The sequence below is a fragment of the Lethenteron reissneri genome, chromosome 30, assembly GCF_015708825.2.
Source record: "Lethenteron reissneri isolate LAM-NWPU_2019-01 chromosome 30, ASM1570882v1, whole genome shotgun sequence".
NCBI classification, from domain to species: Eukaryota; Metazoa; Chordata; class Hyperoartia; order Petromyzontiformes; family Petromyzontidae; genus Lethenteron; species Lethenteron reissneri.
The window spans coordinates 9,590,736-9,617,718 of record NC_083808.1 but is presented as its reverse complement, the minus strand read 5'-3'; the positions used below and the strand labels follow the sequence as shown (position 1 = coordinate 9,617,718).

The window sequence follows — 26,983 nt, the reverse complement described above, 5'->3', positions numbered from 1 at the left end:
AACAACCCATCAGACCGCACCAGTGCAGCAGCATTGTTGCGAGGCAAGAAAACTCCGAGCCAGTTTCTATATCGACAGTCTCATCAGCAACCAGGCTTGCTTGAATCATTCACTACTGGTAAAGTGCCCATCTTATAGGCAAGGACCACACTTTACGATATGGGATCTTAATTCAACGTTAAATTGCATAATGATGCAAAAATTATATTGAGTTGTGTGCTACATAAAGGTCAAGTCACGTATTATTTTTCTATCTCCGTGACTTTACCGAAAGACCCAAAGAGTATGAATTCCTGCAGTCACGAAAGCTTTACGTCAAGATTATATGATGGTGTTTGGTGACGGTGACCAATATTATTGTAGTGGATTCAACTGAGTCGCAGACGTACTCTTTGGAGGCAACACATTTACTGATACCAACACAAAGCAGTAACTGCCCCTTAACCAGATAACAACCTGTGGTGGTGGACCAGCAGAGTAACTACACTAGTTACACCATAACTAGCTACGTAACCACCAGGCTAACTGCACTAGTTACAACATAACTAGCTACGTAACCACCAGGCTAACTACACTAGTTACAACATAACTAGCTACGTAACCACCAGGCTAGCTACACTAGTTACAACATAACTAGCTACGTAACCACCAGGCTAGCTACACTAGTTACAACATAACTAGCTACGTAACCACCAGGCTAGCTATACTAGTTACAACATAACTAGCTACGTAACCACCAGGCTAACTACACTAGTTACAACATAACTAGCTAGGTGACCACCAGACTAACTACACTAGTTGCACTGGGAGTAGCTACAACGGACCGGACCCCGGCTTGGATCCAGGTCCACGTGTTGGCAACTCTGTAGGACCTAGAACGTAGATCTTCAGGATAACAACAGCAACGCTGAACCCCGGTCCCTCTGGGGGACCCGGCTTATATCCTCACTGGTCGTGGCTGGCTCCACCCTTGGCCACGACCACCTTCTCGAATCTTCTAGCAGGATCTCGCCCCGACACGTGACCACCCATAGCCCCCGTGTAGACTTTACCCGTCACGTGCCTTCTAGGGTCAACCAGAGTGCCATGGCCTACATTAGCCCCCATTCATGGCCGACACTCTCACACCCCATCCTGTAGGGGTCGGCACTGCACGCCAAGCGTGGTGCCGCTCAGCGCTCACCGAGCCTCTCTAGGGCCGGCATTACACAGCGACACCCCCGATGCCACTACATCATTAACAATAAACTACCCCGAACATAAATAGAGTTACTTATTGGTTGCAATGTGTTTATTGAAAAACATTTGTTCTGGGCTGTTTCTGTGCCAAACGCAGACATCTCCCTCACATAAGCGAAACAATCACTTCAGTTCTGCGGTTACTCGTCCAGTTCACTGCAGGCATTTTTACAAGCAGCTGAGAAAGATCGAAGACTTGGAGCAATAAATGAGCTGATTCTACGGATTTTTTTTTGCCTGCTTCTCAAAACCTCCTTTTTCATATCCTCAACGATGCTCAACATGCCCGTGTGACCCCCCTCCCACACACAGCACACAGCCCCCCCCAGCTCCCCGCCCCCCCCCCCCCTATCGACGATACACGGGCCCCCACCGTGCAAGCCAGGCAAGCCTGGACGTGAAGCTTCGTGCACAAGCCCACCGCTCCGTGTGGAATGAGGTTTCACATTGCACCGAGGTGGCACTGGGGGCAGGGGGAGGCTGAGTCCTGTGTCGGAAGACCACTCGGTCGGCACCGCTGAGATCCTCAGCCCCCCTTGATTAAACGGAACTTCCGAGCGTAGCGCCAGGTATGTTTGTACGACAAACTTCTTGCTCACCGTACGTAGCCAACCGCGCCAAACGAGGTGCGGTGATGCTTTCAACGTTACCACCAATTAGGGGGGACAAGGTAAAGGTGCAGCCCTGCAAGTGCTTGCTCAAACCATGGCTGGCAAATGGCCTCCACCGGGGTATTTTGGTCTACTCCTTCACGCCGGCTGGACGTCTTCAAAGGGTTGCGAGCATCCACACGCGACCCTGCCGCACACGACCTGCTTGATGAACCGACTGAAGCGCACCCATTAAACGGAGCTTCATAAATATCTCCCACCGTTGTGTCTGCCGTGCCAGGAGATTGCACCAGTGACAGCTGTATTGCAAGTCCAGAAAGCTAACCGTCACACTTAAGCATTGTCCGTGATCACGCGGAATCAGTCGGTAATTCAGCCGATCCACGAATGTCCGCCAGCAAGTCAATTTGAACCGAAGTCAGCAAACTGCATTGCACCGCCACGCATCGACATAAAGTTTTTCAGAAAACAAGGATTGAGAGGGAAATACTCGGTCAGTTGGTCAATGTCCTGAATGACCCACGACCTCACGAAAAGAAAATGTTCAACAGCCTTATACTTTACGCTCTCATGTGCACAATTACACGAGACCGTCGACAAGTAATGGGAAACACCACTGATAAATCGAAATAAAAATGAAGGCCATAGAACCAGAAACAGATTAGCGCTTTGCAGCGTAATGCTTGTAAATTACACTGAGATTATGATGGAGATGAAGCTAATTTGACCCAAGATGAGATTTAAACTCACAATCAAAACGATTGTGAGCATCACTGTTCTATTGAATTTTATCTCAGACAGACAGAACATAAACAAGGCTAAACCAGAGGATACCATTGGCTGAATGTTATAATGACCCGAAACATGACCTATGTCTTCTTAAACGGGCGTTTATAGGAATATACAACAGAAACCAAAATAAATAGCTACTTTTTTGTATACCTGGGTCGTGTGCAATGCAATGTCTGCTATGAATGTGAAACTTCGTTTTGGGACTCGAATAAATTGCCGTGCCATAATGTTATTTGAGCGAGGTATGGTGGCACATCCATACTCTTTTCTCATGAACGAAGCTTCAAACGTACATGTCAGATGGCCCAGGACACACAAGCATTGGTACTTGTCTACAAGAGAGGAGCTATTTTATTTTTGTTGGATTGTACCTCCCTTAAATCTACTGGTCATGAACAATCGGCCTGGCCATTCCCAGCAGTTATTTTTAATGAACCTCTGTTGTGACCAAGATAGAGACCCCTATGAACTAAACCGAGCAATGGATGATGCCGTCAGAGGAAGCTGCTCTGCTAAGGCTATAACATTTTCTAGTTTACCCTGGGATTCACCAAGCCCCACAGTGCGAAATGTGAGCAGATGCGAGAAGGTTGTGTTGAGAGAATTTACTGTGTGGCAAAGAAATTAGCCCGATGTCTCGGTGTAACCTAAACCAGACGCACAGTGGCGACGTCTTCGTAGTAAAAAATCCGTGTTATGACTTTGTACTTGTCAGCGGCCACGGTAAATGCTGCGCTTTGCAAAAGGTTCCTGGTTTCTGTGGAATTAAATTGCTTCTGAAGAACGAAATCTTCATGCATGATATTCTATATGCTGATCATATTTCCATCTGGCTGCTCCCCCGTTTCTTCTTGTACCTAAAGCAAACTACCTGTACACGCCGTGATTGAGCTTTCCAGGAAACTTCACATCGATTGCAAAACTGAAAAAAAATAGAACCCAAAAATAAATATCTTACTGTATAGACATAGAGCCAAGCTGTGTGTCATGAGCTGCCTGACATCAGTTTGACACTTTGCTAATGAGCTATAAAGACTTTTTAATCGGAGTCAAGCGTGCCCTAGCAAAGTGACTGTAACATCATTCCCATTAACGTTTAAATGACATAAGTGCAGCTATGTCACTAAAGCTAGCCTGGTTCTTTAAAAAAAAAATCCTATTCATAAAGGTCCATAGCCACGTCAGACAACCCACAACATTTAGCTGAGGTTTCTGCAAGCTAAGGGATGTTTCCTTTAGTTGGGCTGCATCTTCCTTTAAACATGTCCACCAGTTGCGGCTTTCCCAGTCTAACAATCTCCTCCATGCGCGTGCGGCTATTGGCGTATGCAGCCGAGCGGCGTAGCGATCTGCACATTCACCGCGGGGCCAGGTGGCATGAACGCCACGGTTTAATTCCCGTGAGCGGCCGGGGTAATTCCCGTCGCGATTGAATCAAGCCCACTGTTTGATGCAACGTCATCGTTACAAACCCCGGCGATGCAAATTTGCAAGAGCAGGCAAAAGTGTGAGCCAATGCCATAACAAACTAAATAAAAGAGTCAGCGCTCCTGTTAAATTAATGTGGCAAATCACTCATTGTTGTATTCCCTCTTTGTTACCATGTAAGAGCCGCAGCTGTTCTCGTTTGCAATGTACCGTACATGTTTTGAGGTAATTGTTTTTTTACCCTTCTATCTGGCAACAAAACTGACATCTTTTTACAAGGAGTCATGTTTGCATAGACCGCAATACCTGCAGTCATAATACAAACTAAAGACATAACTCTGATAATGTGCACTGTCCTTGAAGTTGATTGGTCCACACCCGAGACAGCTTTCCTTAGAGCCTAGTCTCACATGGCGTCATCTGGTCCAACCCATGTGAGACTAGGCTCTAAGGAAAGCTGTCTCAGGTGTGGACCAATCAACTTCAAGGACAGTGCACATTATCAGAGTTATGTTTTTTTGTTTGTATTATGACTGCAGGTATTGTGGTCTATGCAAACATGACTCCTTGTAAAAATGTGTCAGTTTTGTTGCCAGATAGAAGGCTAAAAAACCAATTATCATATTTTTACTGGCAAATGAGGTTCCCATAATGTTGAGGTAGCTGTGGCACTGTGGCCTTATGGCCACGAGTTTCCCCGTGCAACAGAGAGAATGACTCTCAATGGGCTCCCAGCCGATTCAAGCAGAAGGTTCATGACAATAAACCACAGTATTAGCCTCCAGATTTTATTCAACATTCTCTTTGGTTCTTTTGGTAAAGTCACGAAGGTGACCAATAGTATGGAGATTCCTGCAGTCACGAAAGCTTAAAATCAGGATTTATTAACCATTTATTGGCACGGTTGACTACATAATGGAGCGAAAGAAGTTCAACATATAAACAACATATTACCCACCGCACCTGCAATTAATAATACATCTGATCGATAGCAATCTACAGCCTTATAACATGAAATACCGATACAACAAAGCATTGCACTGCTGTCTCAGACCCATGATTAAGCATAGATTCTGTTGCATTTGGCTCCGGTGTGCTTTATCTCTGTCTACGGTAATACAATCCTGCCATATTTGTCCTTCTCCAATCCCACCAGGGTGAGGACCTACCACACACCATCGCTACGACACTACAACACAGCAGGACATAACACCACCTGTACAAGACGCAGCACACCACCACCTACCTAAACTAAACTATTCACAGGTAAGGCTCACTGAGCTGTACAGCTCTTTTTCAAAAGCGACCAGGCCACAAATTATAGCTCAACAAAGTGGCGTATCACGTGGACATTTATAGCAAGAGTCAAATACTCGAAATGCGTGTGTCTAAATGTGGAGGGAAAAACCGGAGGACCCAGAGAAAAATGTACGCGACCACGGGGAGAACATGCAAACTCCAAATATACAGGCATCAGGGTCTGGATCCGACCCACGACCTCCTGTATACCAGAACCCCTACTATACACTACACACTGCCGGACAATATAAACACACATTACCACCACTGCAACACACCGACATACACTGCCAACACACAAAGACTACAACCTAATACACCACCATGAACAACACTACTGCCACCACACCCCCTCGTAAATACCAAGGACTCTCATGACCACAACACCAGATTCTAAGGCACACCAGCAGTATCGATGACTAAATCACAGTGAATGTGTCCAACCTTGTCAGCCTTGAGAAGTTGGGCGTGGGGCAGCGAGGTGTCACCCCCTTGGGGGCACTGGTTTTCTCCGGGTTCTCCAGTTTCCCTCCACATACCACAACACTCACTCATGGCAATGGCCGAACATCCCAATAATAATAATAATCACTCTGCCAGATTACACCGAACACCACCACCACCACCAAATGCCACGGGAGATGCGAGCTCCAGCAATCGGCACGTGGCACCACGTAGCAGCTCCGCACTACGGCCACATCGACACCTCCGACCAGACAAGAACCCTTGAATTATCGCCGGGCCTGCTCGCCACCCCCTGCCACACGTTACCCTGACAACCGGAAAACAAGACAGCGGCCACCATGTCTTCCAGCACGCTCAAGGAAACAAATGTGCTCACGGCCCTTTGCTCGTTGTCCCATCGGTACGGACACAATTCTCAGAACTGTCATAAAAAATACAAATCGTCCGGTGAAGTTAATCTGGTTTGTTCTCTCCCCTTCGGCATGTGTTAAATTTATACAAACTTAAATCAAAAGAATAAATACAACTGCACGGCTGAAATTCAGCAAGTACACAATTAGAGCGATTCTGTCCGAATTGATTGGAGATTATGGTTGGGAAAGTCACATGTTTGCTGTAATTTACACGTCAGTTTCATCGGAGAATTTCAAGCTTTTGTGGTGTTCAGAATTTATTAATAATTCTTTAGCAGAAAAAAAATGTTCCTGAAAATTCACGCAGTCAGCCCAGTGTGGTTATATTTAGCTTAAAGTGTCACCGTTAAAATGATTGGGGGCAAGGAAGGCAAGAACACATTCACTTCAGGTGACATTCCTGCAGCAACAAGAAAGCTTTGACGTTCTCAATAATTTAGACTCAACGCCACGCAATCTAATTTAACTGACACTGTCAAAATGCTTCAATTATTAACCGTAACATGATATATACAAAGCCATGAAATGCATACATGTCCACTGCTAGCCCTGTTAAAGTGTCGGCATAAAATAATGTTTTGCAAGGCTGATATGATATTGATTGGTGCGGCTACCACCAGAAGTTTCAAACAACGCGCAGAAACCTGCACAAAGAGTACTCGGCGCAATGCATTACACAAAAATCATCAACAGTTCCTGAAAGACTGCACTCCGGTCAACAGAAAATAAATTTTCGCAAATGTGACGGAATGACAGGCAGCAGCGAGGCAGTGAGAACTGTAGACATTCAAATTAAAAGTTTTTGGGTTAGATCGCGTTATTTATAAATGTGTCGTAACCCTCCACCACCTGACACGGCCAATCAGCAAAAAAGTGTCAAGTTGACAAAAGACAAATAGTTTACTACTTTAGCCCACCGGTGTGTTGAAGAGTGAAACCACAACATTTACAATTTTTGAGTACATGTAAATCTTGTCGGGTGGTGGAGGGTTACGACACATTTATAAATAACGCGATCTAACCCAAAAAACTTTATTATGAATAATATTGGTCGCGAAAGCCTACGTGTTAAACAGAACTGTAGACATGTTTTTACTTTTATTGCGACTCATCAAGTCCAGTGGAGCCACCTGGGTGTGTGTGGCTGGCTTTCACCAGTGCTGATATCTCCCTTACCGCAGAGCCACTGCGTGCAGTGCTATGGCAGCTATGAATGTTAATTGCCATCTGTGAAGCGAGGGATCAAATTGTGGTGGCTGGGAGCACATCGCAGTGGGATTACTCGCAAACCGCAGCTGTGAAAAATAAACTACAAATCCAACACACACTCACGAAAGAACACATCCCCACTCTCAATTCAAGTCAAACAAACTGACATTGATTGATACAATGATAAATGGGTTTTGTTTTTGCACGCCGAAGACAAGTGACATTGTATTATCTTTTGCAAGCGTACTTGTACGTTCAAGACGACAGTTAATATTAAATTATAGCGACTGTTAAGAAACGCCAGGTGGTTCAGCGGCAGAGTGAGCAGCTCACAACCGGAAGATTGCGAGTTTAAATCCCGGTTGGGGGTTGACTCAGCCCATAACCCCTCTGGGTTGAATAAAATTAGTACCACTCTGTGGGGAAGTCAACAGCAGTTGTCCTATAGATAGACACCTCTCGCAATAGGATGTGAACTTTCCACCACTGACTGCCTGGGGGAGGGGGGGGTGGCTGCGAACAGGAAATGACCACTGCCTCCAATGCTCAGTTGAGCAGGAAATCACTTTGTGTGACTTGTTAAGAAATGTGAGCTTGGGGCAGGGCACACGGCAAGAAAGGACGATTCTCGGCGGACGAGCCTCGTGACGGAAATGGAGTTAGTGGAGAGACACTACGCCCGCAGGGACACCCACCCCGGAGATGGAGCGACGGGAACAGTTTAAGCGCAGAATGGAGGTGGATTTTCGCATCACGGGGGCTTTGAGGCGTGGCGATGATACAGGGATGCCTTAATCCGACAATGGATGGAAAACGGATGAGAACAATAATGACAAATATTTTTGCAAATATCGCCCGAGGCGATTGGGATGTTTCTCCGCTCTGAATGGCCATACAGCTCTGTGCGGCAAGACGGCGCTCGGTTGTGAGCTCATTTAAAAGTCTTACATCAAACGGATGGGTGTTTCTTCTTCCAGAGCACACTGCAGTGCATTCACCCCGACATTTATCACAGCGCACAAAACTCACGGCCCACCCATGTTCGGGCGGCCTTTTCATTGTGAGACGATGACATCATTGGAAGGTCCAAAGCGGATAGGACGTGGAAGGGGGGGGGGGAGACGGAGCTGTGAAATCAGATTCGCAAGGAATCCAGCGCCTTAGCGATTAACACGGGGGAGGACATGGGGGTGTTCACGTTGGTTGCCGAGATGAGATACATGCCGCAAATAATTTCCTCCTTCGGCCTTCGCCTGCCCAACAGTGTCTGTGATTAACATCACCCATGGTCCTGCCGCGCGCCTGCCCGAGCTGACGCGTGATGCGATACTACCCTGGGATTGCCGGCCTGTTCCGCGCCACACGAAACGCGTCCCGATTGATTGCCCGTCGTTAGAACCGTCTGGGACTATTAATCCCCAACTGCGCCGTCGGTAATCACGCTCGCAGCGACACATTCTACATTTCCGCCGTCAACACTGACGATGGCACGGCCGCACACGTCAACGCTGCGAAATGGCCCACATGCATCCTCCGAAAGGCCCATCTTACGCAACGAGAACACTATGGTGGCCCGAGCCGTGCGGGTTAGACCGCAGCGACAATGCAACCCGCATCAAAGCTGGAAGTGTCCTGGCAAATGTACGTGCAGCCATTGGTGACTGGCACAATTGCGAGATGCGAGAAGCCAGTTGAATAGGGTGCAGCAGCGGCCACGGGATTCGAATCCAGGTTTCCAGTGAAGCTGGGCTCTGTGCCCCAACAGGCATGGGCCACTTGGGTGGCTTAGAACACAACTGAATGCAGGGAACAAGTGCACTTTTATCAGCGGGCATCAACAGGTGAGCGAATGATGACTCACAGTAGATAGCGGAAGATAAAATAAATATCACCGCACAATAGGCACCACCACCCTCACCTTTGCAGAGTGGCTCAGCGCGCAGACAGCTTTGGGAGCGAGTGGTGGTGCCATGGTTGGCTCACTGCACTTCGAACCTTGGCCACCTGAGTTTCAGTCCCAGCAATGGTCAACACTGGTGGTGGCAAGCGATGCCTTAACCGATCCAGCGCCCCTCCTGATACTGAGCCAGTGTGGTGAAGTATGGTGAAATAGCATCCAATGACCAAACATGGTGTGAGGGAGGCCTTTATTCAGCTGCACCTTGTTATTAACGATTAAAGATGACACTCAATTGAATTACTCTGTGCACACTCAACATTGCAGTGCACAGGTATGCAAAGTCATTCCAAGGGCATGAGCTGTGGAGTTTGCGAACGTTATCTGCGCTGCGGATAGAGCCCTCCGTAGTATGCACCCCCTATCTCTGCTGGCTGTAGTTCTCCTTTAAAAGTACATGATTAATGAAAGATGATACTTTCGGTATTTTCTGTTGCAGTTTCAATAGACTGGGTTCGGGGCGGTATAAATCATCTCCTGGGAGTTTGTAACCTGGGGAGAGTCTGCATAGCCAGACAATCATTTACAAACCCCAGCGCTCCACCCCCCCAGCGCTCCATCCCCCACCACTCCACCCTCCACCACTCCACTCCACCCCCCACCACTCCACCCCCCACCACTCCATCCCCCACCAGCCCTTCCCTGCTACCTCTCCCCACCGCCGCCACCCCCACGCACCCTGTGGCTGTACAGGGGAGCAACGTGGTCTATCTCGTCGTAATAACAAAGATCCCCCATATAGCCTTAACAGACTGTAGGGGCAAGTGCTGTTAGCGGGCAGGTGCTGTTAGCGAGCACCTATGAAGGCCAGAACGGCACACGAGGGGGTGGGTGGCCAGCACCACTACCGACCGCCTTTGCCTCCCCAGTGGCGATGTTTACACACTGCACCAGGTACTCATTTTGAGGCCGAGTCGACCTAGGGGAGGCCCGGGACCGGTTCAGATAATCGTCACTGGTGTTGGCCGTGAGCGGGAATCGAACCCGTGTCGCCGGGTTCATAGCTCAGCGTAGCGCTAACCGCTACACCACCGCTCCCCACCTCGTAGCGCACACACACACACACTGTGACACACACACAGTGACCCGCTACACTACCGCTCCCCACCTAGTCGTAATGACGACAATAACACGCAGGCTCCCATTAAGTGGCGCGGTAGTCAGAAACCACCAGAGCGCGGTGCTTCAACTTCCCGCGGAGATCCGAGGCTCGCAGTAAATTCGAAATGATCACAGGCAGCGCCGCATTCCTGGGCTCGTTCTCAATCGAGACGTGACTCTTCGTCAAAGGTATGTTCTGATTGTAATCACTCGCAGGTATGAAGCGGAATAATTTAATTTTGCGTTCGAAGGAAATGTGTGAAAGAAGAACGAGGACTCGGGACTTACACCAATTCCTTGCCTCTGTTCACCGCCAGTTTCAATTAGACACGACGGTTCTTGAAATTAGAATCCTCGTGCAAGTTCAAATTGCTTCGCTTCAACCCACGCAAATTCCAATGCTAGACCATGTTCAAAAGTTTAGATGCAGACTAATGTTTTCAGATTTAAATCTTCCCAGCATCGGGATAGGGAAGAACAGCATCATGCCAATATCATCACGGGGCTCATATTTGTTGCAGGGACGGTGGTCATTTGCTGACAGCATCGTCTGTTAAAATGAACTTTCCACTACGTGTTGTATTCCCTCCATCAGTATGAAGTACAATTGCACGCGCATAAAATGCCATCACAGTACCTATTTAAATTAAAGTTAAATCTAATAACCTAGTTTTGTAAAAAAACAGTACTAAGGACATAGAGCCGTGTTTTTTTTGTTTGCTGGGCATTTGGTTCACAAACCATTTATGGCCACGTCAGAATAAAGAATAAACTCGCTCTGAGCCGCCCATTCCCCTCGGACAAAAAAAATTGAAACAAATGAACCGAACGTGGCCTGGCAATCCACCAGAAAACAGGCGATCGCCCCGCTCGAGACTACCGGCAAAACACCGTCAAAGAAAAACAACCAAAAGCACAAGAACTCAATTTGTAACATTTTCCAGGGCAAAGTGCTTCGGCAACAGCAACGCCGACGACAAAAAGAAGCAAATCAAATGAAGCGGTGCCAGAGATCGATAGCGTGCCCAGCGAGCGAGGACGGTGGCCGAGGAAACCCTCCCACCCACCAACCCCCCCACCCACCAACCCACCAACCCCCCCACCCACCAACCCACCAACCCCCCCACCCACCAACCCACCAACCCCCCCACCCACAAACCCCCCCCACCCATCAACTCCTCACACCCCCCCACCCACCAACCCACCCACCAACCCACCCATCAACCCCTCCCACCCACCAACCCCCCCCCCACCCACCCATCAACCCACCAATCCACCCCACCCACCAACCCCCCCACCCACCCACCCACCAACCCCCCCCACCCACCAACCCCCCCCACCCACCAACCCTCCCCCCACCCACCCACCAACCTCCCCAACCCCCCCCACCCCCCCAACCACCAACCCCCCCACCCACCAACCCCCCCACCCACCAACCCCCCCCCCCCACCAACCCCCCCACCCACCCACCAAACCACCCACCCACCAACCCCATCCCACCCACCAACCCCATCCCACCCACCACCCCCCCCCCCCACCAATCCACCCACCCACCAATCCCCCACCCACCAATCCACCCACCAATCCCCACCCACCAATCCACACACCCACAAACCCCCCCAGCACGGCCTTTTTGTTCGGGGGGCTTCCTATGACTCCGGGTGGCCCAGACATGGGCCGCAACAAACGCGTGACGACACCACGGTTGTGCCGGCAACCGTGGGGACGGACGGTGAGCTTGTTTGGCGAACCGACGGGGTCGCGGTGGTGTTGGTGGTCTGGTGTGGTGGTGGTCTGGCGTGGTGCTAGTGGTCTGGTGTGGTGGTGGTGGGGGGCGATTCCAGCGCGCGTTTATGAAGCGACGGTGGCGCGCGCTTTTGTGTCAAAAAGATCCGTGGTGGCGGTGGCGGTGCAGGCCCCCTTCAGGGCTCTGCTCCGGCTTCTCCGCAAACCCAGAGGGGGCCCACAGCAGCGTTCAATGATCAAGTGTCAATGGGTACTCGAATGATCCTTGACACCGCGTGTCCCTCAGGAAGCAAGTCAAATTGTTCCTGACGTGAGTGTTTTTTTTTACTTAGGTAAATGTATAAAAATTAAAAAAAGGCAGTCAATCTTGAGTCTCGCTGCCACCAGTTTATATTTTTTGGGTGAAATAACCGCAGCATCCTCTTCTGCTGTATAGTGCAATGTATAGAACGTCATGTGCACGAGCAGACTATGGGATCCCAGTGTTATGAAATATTTTAAAATAAACAAAGTTACTCGCGCCCATATTGCACTGTTTATATAAAGCGTGTGAACATTATCTTGGCTAGGACAGTATCAGATAATGCATTTCAATGAATTCACCTTAAAAAAAACAGGAAGGCTGACCGAGAGAATGCAGGATTTTTCCAGAGCTAGCTGACGAATATTTTCACCCTCCCATTCTGTCTGCTCCAACTACTGCACCTGTATTTACGTCGTATGTATGTAGAACTTCTTTCGTAGCGTACATAGCCAACCGTGCTAATTGAAGGTGCTGGTGAAGGACAACAAACTAATCACAAAAAGCAGTTCGAAAAGAACTGAGTTTTCAATCTAGATGATTTAAAAGTGCGTAGCTCCAGTGTCTTCCTATTAAAGGAAGGGAGAGCGCGTTCCAGATGGCCGCAGAAGCGAATCTGAAAACGTGCCACGTGGTGATCGTCTCTGTTCGATGGCTAGCCGAAAACTACTGCGAGGATGCCCGGAGTTTGCATGATGGTGTATGCTCCCTGACGAGATCAGCATGGTTCATTTGTGGCAAGTCCTTTGTGTGTAACGAGTGCGACCTCGTCGTTCGGCAACTGGAAGCCAATGCAGCTCAACGACCACTGAACATCGACTCAATCCCAAGGCAGCGGCCCACCTCCCCTGGCGCGCTTACCATGCCCATGATCCAAAGAGCACACGGGCAGGAATACCGCAATCATTAGCTAATCCCCAGGTGCCTCGCGACACACACGCGCGCCCTCTCGCCAAAGCGCACGTCACCATCCGCCTCAATCGACCACACGTCTCTCAAGCCCCGACAACTGCGTTGTCATTCTCAATTTAAGGCTTAAAAATGAACACCCGCTCAGCCACCAAATCGCCGGGCAGCTGAAAGTGTTTCGCAAGCCTCCCGCGAGTGGTGTTAAGTGACCCGTCAAGGTCACCCGACGCTCACCTTTCGCGCGCTTTGTGTCGGATAAGTGTGCGTTCGCCGGGGGTGTGGTGGCGGCGGCGATGGATGGCTGGCTGTAACGCAGCCACCGAGGCAGGAGCTGGTGATTAGCGTGGCGATGGAGCTATTGACGGTGTGAGACACTCATCTTGGGGAAACAAACGAGGTGCCTGGAGAGGAACTGGGATTGTGACCTGATCTGTCATCGGAGTGTTCTCCCCATCACTGTGTGTGGGCCTTCTCCGGGAACTCTGTCGACACTCTCAAATATTTGTCAAGAAAGGAACGCGTTCAACTGCACACGCAGGTCCCTTTTTCTGGATACCGCAATCATTCATCAGCACCACGACTCAATGAACTGTAACGATTCGGGGGGGGGGGGCGGTCACGATTCAATTCAAGAATCGCTCACTTCTTGTGTCTAATTTTTACAATGTCATTTGCGTGTACGATTCTGTTCACTTCATTATCTTTCGTGTAACATGGCCATCTCATTCTAGATTTGAAGCTTTCGTGACTGCAAGGATTCATACTCTTAGGTTTTTTCGGTAAAGTCACGTGACTTTACCGAAAAAACCTAAGAATATGGCCATCTCATTTAGATATAAATCGCGTGAATGGTAAACGATTCTCGTACACACGGCGCGATTTGTGTGGCACAGGTGTTTGTGAAACTAATTTAAACAATGCATTGGTACGGGTTTAGAGTATTTGGCTGCAATACATTTGCACGTGATGAGCCACTTCGTTGAGCTATCATTCGTGATAGCCAGGACGCTTCTGAATAAGAGCTACATAGCTCAGTGGAGGCCATACCTGGTCAAATAAAAAATACAAAAATGTTGTTTTTATGTCTAATGTATGTATAACATACATTAATACCTTCAAGATTTTAATTAAATTGAACGTAATTTGAAAAGCCAAAAAAACCCATCTTCATTCGGAGACCAATAATGAGCCTGCAACTTCTGCGTGAAACGAGGCCTCCCTGTTTGACCAACTATTGCTTCACACCTGCACGAGGGCAAACGCAATCAGGCACAATGGCGTAAACACACCGCACATTAAAGCCTCATTACGCCCAACGCGGCCACCCACCAGTCGCCTGTTGTGCAGACGTGCGTTCTCGTGAAATTCAAAGGAATAATCTCTCCCCACCCCATCACGTGTGAGATCCAATGTCAGCAATTTTTTTTTTTTTATAAAAAAAAATTCAAAATTCATCACCGGAATTTATACCCGCAGACAAGACAATGTGTTCCCCTGTACATCGGCCGAGATTGGCGGTCGCTCCCTTCACAAACTTTGCCACGTACGTACGATCGTTTGGAAACTCGAAAGACCTGAAAATCCCTCTGTTTCTAAAGGCAGCGCTTATAGTCGCTGCTTCTCTGTCCTTGCGTTCTTAACCGCCACACGCCCTCCTCCAGAAAGCCGGTTCGAGTAGACAATAAATAATCGCCCAGTCTCCCACCACATCCCCTCCCCCCCCCCCCCCCGTTGATCAAATTCTGCCTGCACACATTATGTACAAGATATGAGCACTTACATGCAGCGATGCTGAATACTATTGCATCTGTAATAATATAATTACCATCCGTTTAGCAGTCATTACATTTGTCTAAATTATATATATATACTTACCCAGGAAAGGCTCAGTGTCTATCAAGGTGAATTTGGATAGTTTTACGGGAAGTTATCTTAACACGCGGGAGGAAAAACCCACGCCCAAAGTGGAATGCTACACAAGCGCCAGAGAGAAAAGTCAGCGGCCACCCTTGCTGTATCTTCTTGGTTCTTTCGGTAAAGTCACGTAGAAGGGAAATAATAAAATAATAAAAATAAAACATAATAAAATAATTCTCACGACGTTTCGGCCACAACGCAATTAGCCGTCCTCAGGTGAAGAACAGGGCTGTCGGAAAGACAGCGTCTGAATGAACACCACCAGGCTTGGCAGCATATATTTAAGCTGGGTTGGAGGGGGAAGAGCGCCTTGACAAAGGAGTTTGCATATCAATAGGAATTTAGAATATTTATGGGAAATGCAGATATGGGATTAGTCACTACTTGTGGAATGCGTAGGAGGTGGGCGGGGGGTTTCAAAGTCATATTATGCCCGTGCATTATGCAGGATTAGCAGCATCAAAGGGAGGGAGTAGGGCTAGCATTAATAAAGGGAAGGAATGTTAATAGTATGGAGCTGCAGCTGTACTCAAAGACACACTCTCCCATCTCTTTGCATGCCACCATCCTCCCCACAGGTGGAACTCGCCCCCACACACACACACACACGGCCGCGAAGACCGCAGGACGCATAGACGATTACTTTATAGCATCACGGGGCAGCTCTGTCGGGAATCGAACCTGTGGCACCGTGCACACCGTCTCGGTGGCGAGCAGTTGACTGCAAGACTGCTTGGCCTCAGCAGCGCAATCTTTCAGCAAGGCGTTCACTTGCGGGGGACGAGTGCTTCTTTCAGCCCCGCCATCGACACCGCCGTCGGGCGCCGTCAACGTCGCACGATACTTTCCATCGAGTGTTGCCGCTGCCAGTGATAACAGACCTCCTTTACGTGGCGTTCCTCAGCGCCATAATTTGACATGCGAGATGACAACAGGCCGCCCAAAAAAATAAAACACTATCGGGGACCGCGCTATTTATTTATTTCGTCTCGAGCTGGCTTCGCGACGGTGATGTCATGTTATATGTACCATTCCGGCGTCTTGTTTACGTTGACAGAGCCTTTGATGAAACCGATATGTACACAGTTGCCCGCTTTTGCCAACAACACCTGAGCTGAAATTTTATCTCTCAGACACCTCCGCTGTTATCGCCTGCACGGCTTCGGATGAGCAAACGAGCGAGCGCAGGGTCCGTGTCGCATTTTTCACGCAACTGCCAAATCCACGACATCGGAATTGACGGAGCGTGAGACAATCCAGTCCAGATTGCTTCGTGCGCTTTCGCATTTTGTGGCGCACGAATGAATTCGAACGGTCGTGCGATTGTCGGCCACGTTTTGTCAAACGCGCAATATATCTGTGTGTGATTGTTACACGGACTTATGTTTCCAACAGTGGCATTGGAAACTTGGAGTCGGCACACGTGGGTTAGTTTTCTCATTGCATCCACTGACCCAATTTCAAGGTTGCCATATTAAAGGCTTGCGTTCGTGCAACCATGCCTCAAGAGGTCCTGAGATATACGGCACAGGCTTTGATGGAGAACAAGCGACGCTGTGCACGGTATGGGAACTTGCTCATCGTATGGCGGAATAAAATAATAATAGTCTGGGAGGATGGAATAAAATAAATTCAATATGGGCCCGGTACAGAAGCACAAACCGTGACATGGGGAGGTCACACAGAAACTCCACAAGTCCCGAACTCTGTGCTACTGGGTTTAGAGGGCGGGGAGAAATTGGGCTCACCGCCCCACGTAGATAGGGACAGCGAGTGGGAGCACGCACTTTTATGTGGGATGGGGAAGGCAGGGGAGAAACAACTTAAAATCGGGAGTAGAGGGGATGGGGAAAAGGAGGCGGGGGGGGGGAGGGTGAAAGGATGTATTTATATTAATGTTTTCATTTGGATAGAGGTAAGACATGGAAGTCGATTGCTTGGAAGTTTTTTTTGTTGCGGCGGAAAGAAGACTGAAATAAAAAACTTGTGAAAATGAAAACATTGGATAGAGATAAAAGGGTAAAAAAACAATTATCATATTTTTTACTGGCAAATGAGGTTCCAATGGTGTAAATGCTTACCCCGAGCTCTCATACTCTGATGGTGCATTGTATTTGACTTTTGGCGTCATCTGGTCCAACCCATGTGAGACTAGGCTCTAAAGAAAGCTGTCTCGGGTGTGGACCAATCAACTTCAAGGACAGTGCACATTATCAGAGTTATGTTTTTTGTTTGCATTATGACTGCAGGTATTGTGGTCTATGCAAACATGACTCCTTGTAAAAAAAAAAAGGGTCAGTTTTGTTATCAGATAGAAGGGTAAAAAACCAATTATCATATTTTTTACTGGCAAATGAAGTTCCAATGGTAGAGAGAGACACTCAGGTTTGGACTTGGGACAGGATAAACAACTAAACATGAAGAGTGAGGACGGTGAAGGGAGAGAGCTTTCCAGACAAGGGGGGGGGGGGGGCACGAGCTGATTACGAAGCGACCGCCCACCGAGTGCGGGGCGGCTGATGGGCCTCACCTTGACCTTGCGGTATCTCTCGAGCTTCTCGCGACAGAGCTCCAGCTCCTCGTGCAGGCTGCGCGTCTCCTGCTCGGTGGCCTGGTGTCGCTCCTGCAGTGCCTCCAGCTCCAGCTGCGCCTCCGTGCACTGGGGGACAAGCACAGCGGACAAGGAGCCGTGTAAGCCTCAACACACTGTTGGGGTCGAGTGCTGTTAAGCGAGCACCTATGCAGGTCGGCACGACGACGTGGTACGGCAAGAACCGCACCCGGCCATCTTTGTCTTCCCAGCGCTGATGTTTACATACCGAATAAGGTAATCATCAGGTATTTACCACTGATGTTAGCCGTGAGCAGGAATTGAATGCAGGCCGCCAGGTTTGTGGCGCAGTGCGGTAACCACTACACTACCGCTCCCCGCACACGCACGGACACGCACACACAAAGTGTCATCGGTGACCCTCCATAGCGATCAGGCTCCCAACGAGTTCCACTGGATGAGTACGACACAGAAGAGGGGCTTCGTCATTTTACACGACGGAGGTCTGTAACGTGAGTGCTTTTGGCACCAGCAAAGACAAAGGGCCACCGTTTGAGTCGTTTCGACCAACGTGCTAAGTGCTATTAGCGAGCACCTCTTAAAGTTTAATTATGAGCAGCAGCTGCCTGGATTCCAACCCATGATCCCAGATATGCTGGTTAAGAGCTTTGACTCGCAGCTACCATTTGAATCCAGTTAACATTTGTAAACATGCTCTGCACATTCATCAACTCGGACGTTTAAGCGTTAAGTCAAGAACAATATTCCTACCAATCTATCTGTGTATTCATAATTACAAAGACAATAAACTTAATTGATTTACTGAAAAAAGCTTCACTAAGCCTCAACACTTCTTTTTCACGATGAGCCGCATTGGGATGTGTGGTCAATTTGATGAACGAGTGCCTGGCTTCACATGGGAGGAAACCGGAGGGCCCAGAGAATACCCTCACACGAAGGAGTAGCACTCAAAACTGTGCACAGACAAATTCAAGAATCCACCGCTGTTCTGCCATCTGCTGACCACCGCACGGCACAGGCCTATAACACCTGGGACAGCCTTCCATCCACGCACTAACCAGGCTGAACCCCCTGCTTGTGCTTCGGAGATTGAATGCATCTTGGGTGATTTGGTCATTGGCAAAGCATTCATTTGTATGCCAATGCTCAATATGACCTTGGCACAAGATTCCAAAATCCTTACGGGAAGACGTGTTTGACATTCTGGACACTGTTTATCGCCCTGATGCGACACATCCACCATGACCATCAGGTGCAGGATTAGGAACAGACGCAAACACGGGAAAATAAAAAAAAAACCTCAAGGATGTTTGCAACAAACAGCCTCGGTGTGGCCATGTGGGAATTGGCACGCAGGTTCGGAGAGCCTTTTGAAGGCGGCAGGACATCTGTGCAGAGAAAAGTGCTCAGACTTTTATTTGATGCCACAGTGGGTAGGAAACATCTGTGGTTTATTTGACAGGTACAAATACCATGGTGGTTGTTCTTCTCTGGGTTTTATTTTTTCTAAACATCCCTCTTCCCTACTTTGTGGTTGGGTCAACTTGAGCTCGATCTTCAATCCCGGACAAATGTTGTGAATTCCAGAATATAAACAACATCTTGCATTGCGAATCATCAAGAGTTTGCATACCTGTTCAATTAATTGTCAAGTCAGGTGGGCAGGCAAGGGATTCATCTAACAGGAACTCGTTTCACTGCAAATGTTATTCGGGTAATCGTTTTAGGAACCCTTAAGCCACAAAGGCCCCTTGCAAAACCAGATAGACTGCTCTTAGCGAGCACCTATTAAGGCTGGCAAGGTGCACAAAAAGCTGGTGTGGTCAAGAACCACGCCTGGCCGCATTTACCTCTACGGTGCTGATGTTTACACACTGCGCCAGGTACTCATTTCAGGCGAAGGACGACCTAGTGAAAGCCCAGGACCGGTTCAGATAAAATTGTCACCGGTGTTGGCCCTGAGCGGGAATGGAACCCTCGTCGCCAAGTATGCAGTGCAGTGCGCTGACCACGACACTGTCGCTCCCATCAATTACCGCTAACCACACACACACACCAACCTTCTACAAAGTGCATACAAAACGTAAATGAGCAAAACAGTCCCGCTGTGCATGTGGCAAATGAAACAATAACGATCGTGCATGACGCTTCACTGCTGAAATATACACATGGCGCAACAGTGAGCGTCATCAGCGCGCCCGTTTCACAGTTTAATTGACGACACCAATTCTCCAATTCATCTGCAGCTCACGCGCAGGTTTCCTGCAATTGCTGACCGACCTTTCCCCTCGTCCTTCCCCCGCTGTGCTCGCTTTGCCCTTCTCATTTTCTGTACGTGGCAACGATCCGCATCCTTGTCTCCGTGGGTGCGGAACGGCGTGGGTACATTTGCTGACCTCTTCAGCAATAACAAGGGTGGGGTGGGGGGGGGGGGCAACGGCTCTAACCTCGCGTTGCGGGGGCCAAGTGATCCATCACGGAGATAAATAATATTTATCGCAGCCACAGACACCTGCATTGCAAACACTGCACCTTTGTGCGCTTGTGTCGTGTGGCTGCACCTCACCGAACTCGAGGTGTTCATATGCAGGACGTAAGTTTTGCATTTCCCTTTGAGGTTCTATATATATATGCCTGTATAAAAACAGAGGCATAAAATTGCATTTGAATTCGATTGAAAAGCTACCGCGTATAACAAGATTAACAAAAATAAAAAGGCGCATTTCAATCTTCAGATTTTCAAATGTAATTTCTTCTCCCACACTCTCCAGAGCTGGGCTGAATATCCACGCGACATACTCCAGTGTCACTGTGCTGAGAGAGTGCACGTTTCACGAGGAGAAGGGTACAAACGTTAAAATCCCAGTTTGGGCTCAACCCAGCCCATCATCCTTCCACGGTTAAGAACGTGGGCATCAATTGCGGCCCATCAACACTGGTCGCTCCGTGGACAGAATGATCCCCCGACCACTAGAACATGCAATTTCCACCGCTGGCTCAAGGCTGGTAAAACTAACGTAAGCGCCGCTCCGTCGCTGACTTTGCAGGACAACACCGCGCTGGGGCATGTACACCGGTCCGTCCGCACGCGCCGCTCTACCTTTTTCTGCAGAGACTCGGCCACGCTCTCCGCCTGCCGCAGCTGCAGCTCGATTTCCCCGCCACCGGCCTCCGAGCCGTCCGCGGGCGCCGCTTCCGTACGTGCGGCCTCCCCCGGGGCTCGCCGCGGCCCCTCGGCACCGTCGCCGAGCGAACTCCCCTTCTCGTCGCGTGCGCCGTCAGGGGTGGCGTCCCTGACGGCGGCGGCGGCGGCGGCCGGGCCTGCGCTCCGTCGCGACGCCAGAGAGTCTCGCGAGGCTTGCAGGCCGCTCACCACCTCCTGCAGCTCCTGCTCCTCCACGCGGGCACTGCACAGGGGTTGCGGGAGGCGTCGTCGTCATCATCAGCATCGATGTCATCGTCATCGACATTAATGGGTGGGTAGATGGGAAACTGAGTGAGCGAGTTAGCAAGTGAGTGTATAATTGAGTGAGCTAATAGGTGAGTGTTTGGATAATTGAATGAGTGATTTAACAAGCGAATTAACATGTGGCTGGATACTTGGAGCAATGTGTGAATGACTTAACGAATGGTGAGGAATAGAGTAGCGGTTAGCGCGCTGCACTACGAACCCCACAACCTGAATTCAATTCTCGCTCATGGCCAACACCGGTGATGATTATCTGAACCGGTCCTGGGCCTCCCCGAGGTCAACTCATCCTCCAATGAGTACCTGGTGCAGTGTATAAACGTCACCACTGGGAAGACAAAGGTGGTCGGGCGTGGTGCTGACTGGCCACCTACCCCCTCGCGTAACGTACCGGCTTTCGTAGGTGCTCAGTGACAACACTTGCTCAGGCTCTAATGGGGCAACTTTGTCCTGAATGAGCGAGTGGCCGAGTGGTGAGTTCATAGGCGGGCATACAAGTGAGCGACGCCACCTCTGTATCTCCTTGTGCAGGCCGTGTAGCTGCTCCCTCAGGGAATCGCGCTCTCGCTGCAGCTCCTCGCACTCTGCCCTCAGTCCGTGGCACTCTCCCTCCAGCCTCTCCACGTGGCCTACGGAGATCCATGGACCACACACAGCACCTATTAAGGCTGGCACAAGGAAGTAGAATTGCCAGCGACACGTTCAGCTGCAGCTGTCTCCCCGGTGCCGGTATTGACATACCACGCCGGGTACTCGTTTGAGGCCGACTCACCAGAGCAATCGCCCATCCTGAAAGTTCAAACATGTCAGCTGTGGCCACGAGCCACACACGCGCACACACAATCTAAGTGCTGTGGTTTATTCTTCACGCACGTTAGAGCAGACAGGCACCCTGATTCAACATCAAGATGTCATGCTGGGCCGAATCCTCCGTCCATATTCATTGTACTTTTGTGTCAAGGCCTGAGGAACTTGACATTTTTCAAGTTGTTTTTCTTTTGCCATTTTGGTGACCCAATTCGCTCTTCCAATTGAGACTCTAATCCTGGCCTCTTGAGTTCTGATCTGGTTAAACAAAATAAAGAGAACGAAATATGCACGGCTTGAGACTTAGTGAGGCTTTACTGGGTAAGCAAGCATAACTATAATGATGATGATGATGATAATAATGGTCCACTCTCGGCTAAACGGGTCAGTGTCCAGCATGCTCCCCCTCCCGCTTTCTGAAAGACGAACGGGACACGCGCATTTCGCTATGCACCTAACGCCCCCTCGAAACTCATCCTGGGCAACGCGCAAACGGAGATGAAAGAGCGCACTCACGCTCCCCTGGAAAAACGCTCGCACTTTCAACTTGCCGGTGTGAAAGCACGTATACAGGTCCCCAAAGTGAGCAAATAAGGAGCCTTGTGAAAACACGCAAGCACGTGGAAGAACCCGACATCAAACGGCAAGGAATAACAGCACCCACGTGCGTGCGTGTACGTGTGTGTGCGCGCGTGCGCACGTACACGCGAGGTGATTTGAAACCACACACAAGGAGGATTATGAGACCACTAACTCACAGTCGGACAGGGCTGAGGCCAGGTTAAAAAAAAAAATATAATAACGTTCGTGTATTTCTGTAGGGCTTTGTTTCACGTGACGCACGCGCACACACACGTACGCACACGGCAATGCTCAATCAAATGCAGTGTATTATATACACAACTTCATAATAATAATGATGATTTACATGCACAATGATAATAACAGTAATGTATATTCCTCTATCAACCTACATGATATCGTCAGCCATGATGAGGGTTTCTAACCATACTTCACCACGTTGGTAAGTGCAGGCTGGTGTATCAACGACTCCCAGACTCTATCAGATATCAGAGAGCGATGTTATCGATGGCCGGGGTTTGAACTCGGGTGTCTGGATGCATAGCACAATGTGCTGACCACTGTACCACTGATCCATGCCACAGATCTCAAGACAGCCACAGGCACATTGATTAACTTGCGCTTATTTGCACACACACACACACACACATGGTGCTGCTCATTCGACCTTGGAGAATGTTGGGACAAATGCTGTTTGTGAGCACCTATTAAAGTCAACGCAAAACATGTGAGTAGGTTACGTGGCCAATATGCACGTACTCAACAATCTTTGTCACCCCACTGCTGATGAATATCTGTAAGAGGAACTCATTAAATTCAGGTTGAGTTGACCTCGAGAAGGTCACCCCATGTTCTGATACTAATTGCAACCAGCATTGCGCATGGCAAGGAACGGAGCCAAGGTCACTCGCATTATTGCAGTGCATTGCCGACCAACACTCGCCACAACACGCACATTGCATACCCATACAAAGACCCCCCAAGTAGCCTTTAACAGATTGTTGGGGCGAGTGCTCTGAGCGAGTACCTATGAAGGCCTATACAGACATGCGAGTGGCCAACACCACGTCCGACCGCCTTTGTCTCCCCAATGCCGACGTTGACACACCGCACCAGGTACTTATTTAAGGCTGAGTCGATCTAGGCGAGGCCCAGGACCTATTCAGATACATCGTCACCGATGCTGGCTGTAAGCAGAGCTCGAACTCAGGTGGCTGGATTCGTAGCGCAGTGAAGCTCGCTAACCACCACGCTACGTTTCCACCCACACACACCTATGCGCGCGCACACAAACAAACACGCACGCTTCACGTACGGTACATACATGCGTTCTGCCATATGCGTTGCATATGGGTGCGATAGGGATCCGTCTATTATTCTTTCCCTGCCGAAATATGATCTGTTTTTCCTCGCCCCAGACGGTGCACGCTGGAAAGGCCGTGGCGGCGCATCTGTGTTGGGAGTCTGTGCTCGAGACCCCAGGGTTTGGAATTTTCGCTCCGCGCAAGCGAAGACGGTCAAACTAACGGGGAAGAAGGCAGGGCTCCCGAGGGCTGAATGAAGAGGTGGTGGTTGTGGGGGCGGGGAGCGTTGGCGCGGCAGTTAGCGCGCTGCTCTACGAATCCAAACCCCGTGACCTGAGTTTGATTTTTTCCCGCTCACGGCTTACATCGGTAACGATTAATGATCTATCTGAACCGATCCTGGCCCGAGGTTGACTCAGCCTCAAATGAGTACGTAGTGTGGCAAGTAAAAATCACCACTGGGGAGACAAAGGCGGGCGGGCGGGCGTGTACAGTACTGGCCAGCCATAGGTGCTCGCTATCGCCACTAACAATCTGTTAACGGCTACATGGGGAATCTTTGTCTTTGGTGGGGCCGGAGGGGGGCGAGCTCAAGGAAAGGGTTGAGGGTAATGGCCTCCCTCCTCGTGCGTGCGAGCCAGAGGCCCATCGCTGCCGAGGCGGAAGGAGGCACGAGCGTTTGGTTTTGTGGACGACGCACAGAAGCCGACGGTCGCTTGAGCGTTGAGCACGGACCGCCTGCGGGGTTTGGCTGCGGTCCACACATCGAGGAGCTCTGCTGCCAGGCCCGGCACGGTTTCTGGCGTGCACTGGGCACAATGCGAGAGCTGGACTGGGATGTCGCCAGCGCTCGGGGGGGTGGGGGGGGGGGTCACCGAGCGACGAGGTGTAAAAACCCAGCAATTTGCTCATTTATAACTCGCGTTTCGCGTTTTCTCCATCATCGGTCACGCTGCTCTTTGTGTGCTAATTGTATTGGGGCGCCGCGGTGGCGAGGTGTTAACCACCTCACCCTGGTGTACTGGAGGTCGTGGGTTCAATCCTGACCGTGACGCCTGCATGTCTCTCCCCGTAGCCGCGCAGATTTTTCTCCGGGTCCTCCAGTTTTTCCCTCTGCATTTAGAAACTTGAGTTTACAGTATTTGTCTGCTATACATTCCACGTGATAAGCCACTTTGTTGAGCCATCATTTGTGGCAAGGTCGCTTCTGAAAAAGAGCTAGAGACCTGAGTGGGCCTTACCTGGTAAAACATTTTTTTTTTAATAATGCTGTTACTGGCGATAAATGAAATTGCCGATGATGGTGCTAAAAATCACCAACATGTTCGCTGAGATTCATGTCATGTTTTGCTTTTTCTGCGTGAAAGTGTTTTTGTGTGAAGTACGCCATCGCTTGTTTCTGGACCCGCACGCATTGTTTGGCTGCTGAATCGCTTCTTCAGAGTGTGAGCAGGAAGAAGTAGGTGGCTTGATGCCATTGAGCCTGCGGAGAACGTCTCCACAGCGCAGGGAGAGAGCAGCTCAACGCAAGCTTCGCGGCCACAAGTGGCACTGGTGTGCAACGACGGCTAGTCTGTACCGATGAGTCCTAATCGGAGGCGATACATTTCGCAAACCCCGGCTCTCTCGAGTTGCTGGCCATCACCAGGCTGCGGCAGAGACAAAGCGCAAGAATGCAACCTCGCGGGTCCGCCAACCGTGCCAACCGCACCTCTGATTAGCACGGTTGGCTGCGTATGGTGCAAAAGAAGTTCAACACGTGCTACGTCCGAGTGGTCCCCCCTAGCCAAGCCCCGTGTCGTCTCTGGAACCAGACGAAGCGAACATCGCTTCTCCGCTCGTCTGGAAATCACTCCCTCCTCCTCCTCCTTAGTCACTCACTCACTGTGACACGCAGCAGCGGCGGGCGGCCTTCTGTGGGAATCCTCAAGACCTCTTTCTCTCTCTCTCCAAGTGAATCTCCCACGCCTTTGAGCGTCCCATTTCTATTCACTTTGTGCGCGTTATCAGTTCGCGTGTTCTCCCCTTGGCCACGTGGTATCGTTGTTTTCTCCGGGTCCTCCGGTTTCTATCTCCACATTCAGAATCAACATGCGTTTAAGATTACTCGGCTGATATAAATGTCACGTGACAAGCCACTTTGTTGAGCTATCATTTGTGATAGTCAGGTCGCTTCTGAAAAATACCTGATAGCTCAGTGGGACTTTCCTGGTAAAGTAAAAAAAAAATTGTAGTTTATGTATTTATATTTAGTAATTTGCTTGGCTTTCCCATCCTTTGCACTCATGTGTTTTTTATTTGTTGTTGAAACATTTATGACCTGCCCCTACTGGACATCTGTTAAAAAGAGCTTCATAGCTCATCAGATTTCTCCAGGATAAATAACGATTCTGATTCCTGTAATAATGAAGGAATTCATCTTAACGTGCAAAACATGCTGGGATTTCTCCTGATACTTTCTGCCATAATGTTCTGCCTGCATGTTATCATTGACGAAGACAGTTCAAGGCAAAGTTACTCCCTCAATCACCTCTGTACCCGACACGTTTTGCCACTGTAGATTTAACAACACACAGACATGTGCAATCCATGTACACCAGCTACTTCCTGCCAATCACCATACAATCCTAATATCCTTGCAATCTTCACTGCGTTATCCCTCCCCTAGTCTACTCCGGGGTACGGGAGCAGACAACGACAGTGAGTCACGAGCAGCAAATTACAGCAAAAACCAAAGCTCGCATTTCAGCAGCATGAGCAAGCTAACCACCCACATGTACACACACACACACGAGCACGCGTGTGCATGTACACAGCGCTCTGGAAAAAAATCCGTATGGTGCGCATCTGGAGCGGGGCGGG

General features: G+C 49.5%; 1 protein-coding gene across 1 annotated transcript in view; it reads right to left on the bottom strand.

Annotated features, from left to right (window-relative positions):
• Positions 1-26,983, bottom strand: part of LOC133349518 (sarcolemmal membrane-associated protein-like) — a 217,781-nt gene that overhangs the window by 21,115 nt on the left and 169,683 nt on the right. The window contains 3 exon segments of the mRNA XM_061563044.1: positions 17,918-18,046; positions 21,060-21,366; positions 21,940-22,057. Coding sequence (XP_061419028.1) covers positions 17,918-18,046; positions 21,060-21,366; positions 21,940-22,057 — 554 coding nt within the window.